The sequence below is a fragment of the Orycteropus afer genome, unplaced genomic scaffold, assembly GCF_000298275.1.
Source record: "Orycteropus afer afer isolate SDZICR_OR568_19922 unplaced genomic scaffold, OryAfe1.0 scaffold00402, whole genome shotgun sequence".
In the NCBI taxonomy this organism is placed as follows: Eukaryota; Metazoa; Chordata; class Mammalia; order Tubulidentata; family Orycteropodidae; genus Orycteropus; species Orycteropus afer.
Window position 1 is genome coordinate 740,906 of NW_006921989.1, and position 10,656 is coordinate 751,561.

Below are 10,656 nucleotides of genomic sequence, written 5' to 3' on the forward strand. Positions count from 1 at the left end.
ATAAGAGGCCCATTCAATAGATAATACATGTGGGAAATGACTAAGATTCCCAGGACTTTGGGATTACCTGCTGTTGCCCGCCTATGCCCCCCGGGCACAGGCGCTCCAGGCGGGAGATGAGGCCGCTCTGCTGACTGACCAGCTGCGCCAGCTCACGGAACTTGACGTCCAGCTCGTGGAAGCGGGCGGCGGCACGCTGTGCCTCGGCCGACGCGTTGAGCACGCGCTCGCCGAGCAGTGCCAGGGCTGCGGCGGGCTCCGCCCCCGGGCCCGGGCCCGCCCCCGGACCAGCCTCGTGTTGCAGCTGCGCGCGCAGCTGTCCCAGACGCGCGCTGAGGCCGCGGCTCTCCTTGCGGAGAGCGCGCACCTCGCCGGCCACAGCGCCATCGGCCGCTGCCAGCCGCTGCAGCTCGCGCAGCAGCTCCTCGTGGCGGCCCACGCGCACGCGCAGCGCGGCTACCTCGCTGGCGTTCACCGCCTCGGGCGTCGGCCGCCAGGCTGCAGGCCCACTCCAACATACCGCGCCACTGAACTTCTGCTGCGGCAGCACGAAAGTGTACGTGCAGCGCGGGGCGCCCGCCTGCGCCCACGACGCGCCCAGCAGGAGCAGCAGCTGAAGCGCGCGCAGCCGGGGCGCCAGCATGGTTGACCTAGAGGCAGAGAAGGAGCAAGCAGAAGGTGGGACCCGGGAGTCCAAACTCGCCCCGACTCTCGGGCCAGGCCAAACCCATGTGCTCACGCGCGGGAATTATCGTGTGGCCCCCGAGTGTTGCCTCCAGTTCGTTTCCCCATTGAGTGGAGATGGCCCAATGGTATCCCGCCTGGGCCTCTCCAGTTAGTTACAGCCTGTCTCGCAAGTGTTGTGTATCCATTCAACAAGCATTCTTTCCGTGCTTACTGTATGCTGATCTCTGTTCTAAGCTCTGGAATGCAATCAGCAACACACCAGGCAAAAATCCGGGCCCTGGTGGGCAAGAAACCAGATAAACAGGTAAAACAGAATACAAAAACTAAGTGCTAAAAATAATTGTAGTAAATTGTAGTCAATGTCATGAGACAAAGTATGTGAGCTGCTGTATGGAAAGTGAATTTGCTCTGTAAAGTTTCACCCAAATCACAATTATTTAAAAAAAAAAAAAAAGTGCTAAAAATAACAGTAAGGCAGGAGCAAGGCATTTGAGAGGAGGGGGGTGGAAACAGGGCAGGCCTCCTTGAGGAGATGACATTAGAACTAAGACCTGAGGAGGTCAGGGAGGAAGTCATGAGGATCGCAGGGAGAGGAGCGTCCCAGGCAGGGGGAACAGTCCGTGCAAAGGCCCTCCTGAGACGACTGTGGATGAGGTTGGAGCAGAAGCAGGAGGAGAATGGCTGGGAGGGGGTGGGGTGGGGTGGGGGACAATCTCACTGAGCTTCCCATTTGTCTCCAACATGGCTGGCTGCTCCATCCTCTGCGGCCACCTTCATTACAGATCCAGCCCATCAGTCGGGCCTGTGGGCTCTTCTGTTTAGACTCTGAATTCCTTGATGACCCCCCCTTCACCCTACCCTCCCAGCTGAAGACACCACTTGGATTTTCCTACAGCGGTTTCCTCCCAGGTCTCCCAGTTCCTGCCCTCGCCTCCCCCACTCCCTACCTCTGACCCCCGTAGTCTGTCCTCGCCACAGACCCTGGGGGCACCTGTGAACCCCTGAATCTGGTCTCATCCCTCCTCTGCCCACAGCCCTCCATGACTCCCACCTCGCTCAGAAAAAAAGCCCAAGTCCTCCTGTGGCCACAGGCCCTTTATGACCAGCCTGGCCACCTCCTTGCCTTCATCTCCCACTCTCCCCCTTGCTCGCTCACTCTCTCTCTCTCTGCAGCCACACTGGCCTCCCTGGTGTTCCTCAGACACTCTGCCTTAGGGCCTTTGGACTTGCAGTGTCTTTAGCCTGGAGCTCTTCACAAAAATTAAACTTGCTGATTGTGTGAATGAGGGAGGTGTGTGACAATGAAGGCAGGGCACGTGCCCTTGGGTGGTTTCGAACTGGCAACCTTTGGGTTAGTTACTGTTGTTTGTTAGTTTCTCTTTAGTCAATTCCAAGGCATGAAGACAGCGTGTGCACAGTAGAACTGCTCCACAGGGTTTCAAGGCTATGAACTTTCAGAAGCAAATAGCCAGGCCTGTCTCTGAAGCTGCTTCTGGGCTTTCAGTAGCCAGCTTTTTGGTTAGTAACTGAGTGCTTAATAGTTAGCACTACACCACATAGTAAATGCTCAATAAAGGTTAGCTGTTGTCATTGTTGTTGCCTATTCGTCATACTCTGGAATAAATCCTTTCCCATTCAAAAAATACATGTACATATCAGGGCCTGTGGCTTTGGTTCTCTGCTCTGTCCCCAGGCCCTAAAGTAGGGCGTGGCATACACTGTTGTTGTTAGGTGCCCTCGAGTGGCTCCAACTCATAGCGACCCTGTGTACAGCAGAACAAAACACTGCCCAGTCCTGCTCCAGCCTCACAATGCTCTCTATTAACCATGTAGTAGGTGCTCAATAAGTATTAGGTGAATGGATGCACTCTTGCCCCATGCCCAGTGTTCCTGCTCTCACACCAGTGTCCTCCCTCAAGGGTGTATACTCATGGCGGTCCACCCCTACCCTGCAGGGTCCACACACAGGTCCCCCCATAGCCTGTGTGCGTGAACACACCAGGGTCCACATGCAGCTTCTCAGACCTGTAAACCCGTGCCCGTGTCCACACATGCACCTGGCAACTCACGTGACATGTTCCACGTGTCCACACAGCACCCTGCCTGCCCCAAGTTCCACCATCCCCACACCCACACTCCCTGGCATCCACGCAGGCACGTCCCCAGGCTTCTTTACTGTCACACACCTCTCTCAGTCACACAGTGAGCACCTACTGCGTGCCAGGACCTGTTCCAGACAGTGGTGACACAGCTGTGACCAAGATAATCAAAAAACCCACCCTCTTGGAGCTGAAATCCTGCTTGAGAAAACAGCCAGTAGGCAGGTAGGTCAGAGAGTGATAAATTCTTTCCCCAAAAAAACAAATTCAACTGCCATTGAGTCGTTTTCCGACTCATAAATGCTTAGGAGGGAAATAAACCAGGGAAGGGGAGGGGTCCCAGGGTAAGGGACTTCAAATAGAGGGGTCAGGAAAGGGCTCCAGAGAAGGTGACATTTGAGCAAAGACCCAAAGGAAGGGACAGCATGTTGCAGGCAGAAGAAACAAAGGTCCCGAGGTACAGCCTTGCTTGATGTGCTCCAGGGTCAAGGAGGAGGCCCCTGGGGCTGGAGCAGAAAGAGGGGGAGAGCCAGAGCGGGCCCATCATGCAGGGCCTTGGGGAGGAGTCAGGCTTTTGCACTTATAAAGTGGGAGCCGGGGAGCTTTCTGAGCTGGAAAAGGCCCTATTCACCGCTGTACACACACTACTAGCAGGGCAGGGCGAGGTCCTCTGCTTGCCCCCACCCAGACACCAGGCTCCCTGCTACACACTGATCCCTACTAACACCTGCTACCTTTCTTGCCCTCAGCCTGGGGGTGAGGAGGAGGGCTGAGAACCCCCCAGTTAAGCCAAGGCCAGGGTCCCCTGACAGCATCAGCCCCGCCTGCCCCCTGCCCTCTCACCTTTCACGCCCAAGGCCCTGAGTCTAGCGAGGCTCCAAGCAGGCACAGGAAGGCTGAGGAGGAGCTGAGGGTCCACAGGGGCCTCTGAGCTGGGGAAGGGAGGCAGCCAGTGGGAGGGAAGGAAGGAGGAGGCTTGGTAACCCTTCCACTCCCCCTCTACCCCAGTGCCTGGGACTGGAGCAGTGGTGCTCGGCCCAGGAGCCCCAACTGTAAATATTTAGTATTCCTTGCATGAGAACTGAGGCAGAATCGCCAGACCACCAGAGCCTGATAACACAGGTCAGTGCCCTGGCCATTCCCCTCAGGCAGAGCGCAGAGCGTGGGACGCTGCAGGCCCAGCCGGGCACATGGGCAGGATCCCAGTCCCAAACACCGCCTGACAGCCCACACAGGGAACGAGAGCGAACACGAGTGGGCACTTACATATGTGTCGGGCTCTAAATTCATAATACTTTTTATCTAATTTGTGCCAGCTGAGCCCCATTTTACAGCAGAGGAAACTGAGGCGCAAAAGAGTGAGCGACTTGCCCGTTGTCACACAGCCAGAAAGGGAGCACAGTGCGATTCAGCCTGGGTAGCTTGGTCCCACAGCTCACATGCGTATGACGTAGGGACACACACACACACATAACCGTGCAGACGCAAAGACACACATACCCAAGGGGACAGGCAAACCACTGAACAGAATAGCAAAGACAGTTGGGGATCCAGCAAGAACCCTCAGAACCTGTGTGTGTGTGTGTGTGTGTGTGTGATTGTCAAGTGACTTCCTACTCATGGCGGCCCCATGTGTATCAGAGTAGAATCTGCTCCGTAGGGTTTTCAAGGGCTAACTTTTTGGAAGCAGGCCTTTAGAATTTTGTGTGGACTCTTAACCACTAGCCTTTTGGGGAGCAGCAGGCACATGACCGTTTCCACTGGGGACTTTATCTGGCAACATACATATAAAGACACAACTGAACACAAATCCGGGCAGCAACTGTGCGTTCAGAATAGCCCCACACACCATGACTTACAGGAAAACACCATACGGACTGAGGCTATCTGTCGCAGTGGGTCAGACACACACATGCAGGTCCAAGCCGTCACACACCAGCGAGCACAGAGACACACAGCAGGTACGCTGCAAGACCCGGATGCCTGCTGGCCACAGCGCAAGTGTTTCCGTTTGTCCTCCACATGCCGTCATGTTCTCACACAGCTACACAAAGCAGGCGAAGCAACCACACAGTCATCTCTCAGAGGAATGAGACTCACATGGAGTCCAGGACCCCCTGGCCCAGGGTCCCCGACCTGTACGAAAGCCTCACCGACGAGCAGAGCAGACATTCACTAGGGGAGCTCTCTCCTTCCCCCAGTTCACAACGTCCTGAACTCGTAACCTGAGTGGACGCCAGGGCTGAGAAAGGAAATGGTCGTCCCGGATCTGAGGGAGGTTGCCAGGCTAGGCTCTGAGTTGTGGGGGGGCGGGAGCCTCCACACTGGGCCCCTCAGCCCCCCACCAGAGCTGGCAGCAGACAGAGAAGAAACCTCACAAGTCACAGGGAGGAATGACAGAAGGGAGAGAGAGTCCAAGAGACAGAAACAGGGAGATGAGAGACATGTGGAAAAAGAGACAAAGAGGCGGGGAGAGACACACAGACATGGAAGACAGACATGGGGACAGAAACAGGAGAGAAAGATGGAGGCTTACAGAGGATGAAAGAGACATTCCCTGACAGATAAAGTTGGGGGGGGGGGAGAGCAGACATGCATGGAAGTGGGAGACGGAGGCGAGGAGGAACCCAGATGGGTGGAGAGAAACGTTTAGCCCAGAGATGGGTGTCCCTTCCCCCACCCCAGGTTCTGGGGAAGAAGCCAGAGGCCTGGGGCCAGGAGGGCTCTGAGAGGAAATGGGGAGGGGGTGAGTTATTCACGATGCACCCGCCTTGCCCCAAGTTTCCAGAAGGTGATGTGGAGTTTCCATCCCTCAGCCTGTCTGCAGACAGGGCCCCCACAGAGGGAAGCTGGCCCTCAGGAGCTTGGGGCCCCGATGAGTAACTGCCAGAGGCAGTTACCCTGGTTGCTACCCAAGGGCCTGGTGCCTATGTGCCAGGCATTGTGCGTGCATTCACGGGTCAGGGAGGAAGTGATCGTCCTCCCTTTAGGGGACTGCAGGAGGCTCAGGGTAGAGACAGTTGTTATCAAAAAGAAAAGACCCTGTCAGTTAAATTAGCCCAAAATCCGATCAGAGTAGGACTGGTCCTAATCCCGAGTGTAATATGGGGCTGTGGCAAAACATGGATCCCATCTGAGTGTTGTCCTTACAAAGAGAATGAGAGAGATGGATGAAGACAGGCTGCGTGACAAAGCGTCTACAAGCCAAGCAAAACCTGGCTCTCCTAGAAGCTGAAGAGACGGGGAAGAACTTTCCCCCAGAGCCTGCAGAGACGGACATTCGGTCGTCCACAGAGCCTCGGAAGGAAGCAATACAGCTCTCAGCCTCCAGATTTGTAAGACAGTAAATTTCTGTTGGTTAAAGCCAAAAAAAAAAAGAAGAAGAAGAAATCAAAAGGAGAGAAAGATGACATTTAACATTAGATGGGAAAGAGTTATCTTGGAGAGTTAGGCTGTGTGGTCAAGCCTTACTCTTTATATATATATACGTACGTATGTTGTTGCTGTTGTTAAGTGTTGTGGAGTCGGCTCTGACTTGTAGTGACTGTATGAGAGAACAGAACGAAACACTGCCCGTTTCTCTGCCAGACCCACAGTCCTTGCTGTACTTGTACCCATTGTTGGAGCCACTGTGTTGATCCATCTCGTTGGGGGCCTTCCCCTTTTTCGCTGACCCTCCATTTGACCAAGCATGATGTCCTTTTGCAGGGAATGATCCCTCCTGAAAATGTGACCAAAGCAGTTGGGATGAAGTCTAGCCATTCTTGCTTCCAAGGGGCATTCTGGCTGCATTTCTTCCAGGACAGATTTGTTAGTTCTTATAGCAGTTCATCCATCAGCCACTCCTCGGAAGACTTCCGTAGTGATACTGCCTCGGAAACCCAAGGAGGGGTCGCTATGAGTCGGGGCCAACTCGACGGCACATAACAACAACAACAATGACGTAGCAGTTCATGGTACTTTCAGTATTCATCGCCAACATCACAGTTCAAAAGCAACTACCCTTCTTGGGTCTTCCTTATTGACTGTCCAGCTTTCACATGCGTATGAAGTGATTGACAACACTGTGCCTTGGGTTAGGCACACCTTAGTCTTCAAAGAGACATCCTTGCTCTTCAGCACTTTAAAGAGGTATTTTGCGGCAGGTTTGCCAGTGCAATACGTCTGATTTCTTGACTGCTGCTTTCATTGGCGTTTATGGTGGAACCCGGTAATATGAAATCTTTAACAACTTCGATCTTTTCTACATTTATCCTGATGCTGTTTATTGGTCCAGTTGTGAGGATTTTTGTTTTCTTTATGTTGAGGTGTAATCTATACTGCAGACTGTAGTCTTTAATCTTCATCAGTAAGTGCTTCAAGTCATCTTCACTTTCAGCAAACAAGGTTGTGTTATCTGCATATCACAAGTTGTTAATGAGTCTTCCTCCAGTCCTGATGCTGCATTCTTCTTCATATAGTCCAGCTTCTCAGATTATTTGTTCAGCATACAGATTGAATAACTATGGTGAAAGGATAAAACCCTGATCCACTCCTTTCCTGATTTTAAACCATGAATTATCCCCTTGTTCTGTTCGAATGACAGCCTCCTGGTCTATGCCCAGGTTCCTCATGAGCACAATTAAGTGTTCGGGAATTCCCATTCTTCTCAATGTTATCCATAATTTGTTATGATCCATGCAGTTGAAAGCTTTTGCATAGGCAGTAAAACATAAGCAAACATCTTTCTGGTATTCTTTGCTTTGAGCCAAGATCAATCTGACATCAGCAATGATAACTCTCATTCCACATCCTCTTCTGAATCCAGCTTGCATTTATAGAAGTTTTCTATCAATATACTGCTGCAACCATTTTTGAATTATCTTCAGCAAGATTTTACTTGCGTAATATTAATGATATTGTTCTATAATTCCCACATTCCATGGGATCACCTTTCTTTGGAATGGGTACAAATGTGGATCTCTTCCAATCAGTTGGCCAGGTAGCTGTCTTCCAAATCTCTTAACCGAGTGAGTGCCTCCAGAGCAGCATCCATTTGTTGAATCATCTCATTGGGTATCCCGTCAATTACTGGAGCCTTGTTTTTTCCCAATTCCTTAGGTGTAGCTTTGACTTCTTCTTTCAATACCGTTGGTTCTTGATCATATGCCACCTCATGAAATGGATGAACATCGACCAATTCTTTTTGGTACAGTGACTCTGTGTATTCCTTCCATCTTATTTTCATGTTTCCTGCATCATTCAATATTTTACCCATAGAATCTTTCAATATTGCAACTCGAGGCTTGAATTTTTTCTTCAGTTTGTTCAGCTTGAGAAATGCTGAACATGTTCTTCCTTTTCATTTTCAAACTCCAGATCTTTGCACATTTCATTATAATAATTGTTTTTGTCTTCTTGACCTGCTCTTTGAAATCTTCTGTTCAGATCTTTTATCTTATCGTTTCTTCCGTTTGCTTTAGCTACTCTGGATTCAAGAGCAAGTTTCAGAGTCTCTTCTGACAACCATTTTAGTCTTTTCTTCCTTTCCTTTCTTTTTAATGACCTTTTGCTTTCTTCAGGGATGATGTTCTTGATGTCACCCCACAATTCCTCTGGTTTTCAGTCATTGGTGTTCAATGCATCAAATGTATTCTTTAGGTGGTCTCTAAATTCAGGAGGGATAAAATCAAGGTCATATTTTGGCTCTCATGGACTTTTTTAAATTGTCTTCAGCTTCAACTTGAACTTGCATATGAGCAATTGATGCTCTGTGCCACAGTCAGCTCCTGGCCTTGTTTTGGCTGAAGATATTGAGCTTCTCTATCACCCCTCGCCACAGATGTAGTCAATCTGATTCCTATGTATTCCATCTGGTGAAGTGCACATCTGTAGCTGTTATTTATCTTGTTGAAAAAGGTATTTGCAATGAATAAGTTGCTGGTCCTGCAAAATTCTGTTGTGCATTCTTCAGCATCATTTCTATCACCAAGGCCATATTTTCCAACTACCAGTGATCCTTCTTTGTTTCCAACTTTTGCATTCCGATCACCAGTAATAATCAATACATCTTGATTGCATGTTTGATCAATTTCATACTGCAGAGGTTGGTAAAAATCTTCAGTTTCCTCATCTTTGGCTTTGGTGTTTGGTGTGTAAATTTGGATAATAGTATTATTAACTAGTCTTCTTTGTAGACATATGGATATTGTCTTACCACTGACAGCATTGTACCTCGAGATCTTGAAACATTTTTTGTGACAATAAATACCACACCATTCCTCTTCAATTTGTCTCTCTCAGCATAATAACTCATATGGTTGTCTGATTCAAAATGGCCCAAAACCAGTCCATTTCAGGTCACTCATGCCTAGGATATCAATCTTTATGTGTTCCATTCATTTTTGACAACTTCCAATTTTTGTAGATTCATCCTTCATACGTTCCACGTTCTGATTGTTAATGGAATTAGCAGCTGTTTCTTCCATTTCGAGTTGTGCCAATCAGTAAATGGAGGTCCCAGAAGCTTTATTCTATTCATGTCATTAAGGTCAACTCTACTCTGAGGAGGCAGCTCTTCCCCAGTAATATTTTGAGTGCCTTCCAACCTGAAAGGCTCATCTTCTGGCCCTATATTGGACAATGTTTCAGGCTATTCACGAAGTTTTCTAGTAAAATATCAGACAGTGTTTGACTGTTACTCATAATATTTTCACTGGCCAATTCTTTAAACGTGGATGGCCCTTCTTTCTTCCAAGTCTATCTTAGTCTGGAAGCTCTGTTGAAACCTTCTAGACTAGAAGTCTGAATTCAGGGTACCACTGCTAGGGGAAGTTTCTATCTATTCTGGGGGAGAAATCTTTGTCTCTTTTTAGCTTCTATTCCTAGGCTCCTTGACCAAAATGTAGCATCTATCTTCCCCTCCATTTGTGCTTGCTTACTTAATCTGCAATATATGTACATGGCATCAGAATTGGAGAAAGACTTATTAACAACCTGCTATACACAGACAACACAACTTTCCTTGCTGAAAGTGAGGATGACTTGATGGTACTGATGAAGACTGAAGACTACAGTCTGCAGTATGAATTGCACCTCAATATAAAGAAAACAGAAATCCTCAAAATTGGACCAATAAGCAGTATCATGATAAATGGAGAGAAGATTGAAATTGTCAAAGGTTTCGTATTACTTGGTTCTACAATCAACACCAATGGAAGTCGCAGTCAAGACATCACACGACATATTGCATTGGGCAAATCTGCTGCAAAAGACCTCTTTCAAGTGCTGAAGAGCAAAGACATCTCCTTGAAGACTAAGGTGTGCCTAATGGTATTTTCAGTCACCTCGTATGCATTTGAGAGCTGGACATTGAATAGGGAAGACCAAAAAAGAGTCCATACCTTTGAGTTGTGGTGCTGGCGAAGAATGATGAAAGAACAATGGACTGCTAAGAGAACTGACAAATCTGTCCTGGAGAAGTACAGCCGGAATGCTCCTTGGAAGCAAGAATGGCCAGACTTCTCACCTATTTTGGTCATGTTGTCAGAAGGACCATTCCCTGGAAAAGGATATCATGCTTGGTAAGGTGGAGGGTCGAGGAAAAGCGGGAAGGCCTCAATGAGATGGATTGACACAGTGGCTGAAACAATGGGCTCAGGTAGCAGGGATCACAGGGCTCACACAGGACCAGGCAGTGTTTCGTTCTGTTGTACATAGGGTCACTATGAGTCAGAGATGATTCGATGGCACGTAACAACCACCACCAACATACAGGTATAAATATATATACACATTGTTGTTGTTGTTGTTTGCCGTCGAGTCGGCCCCGACTCATAGCGACCCCTCCTTGGGTTTCCGAGGCAGTATCACTACGGAAGTAGGACTGCCC

At 49.4% G+C, this 10,656-nt stretch overlaps 1 protein-coding gene across 1 annotated transcript in view; it reads right to left on the reverse strand.

Moving 5' to 3' along the window:
• Positions 1-643, reverse strand: part of ANGPTL6 (angiopoietin like 6) — a 3,953-nt gene extending 3,310 nt beyond the window's left edge. Inside the window, exon 1 of the mRNA XM_007953560.1 lies at positions 68-643. Coding sequence (XP_007951751.1) covers positions 68-643 — 576 coding nt within the window. The remainder of the gene's footprint in view (positions 1-67) is intronic.
• Positions 644-10,656: the final 10,013 nt, after the last annotated feature.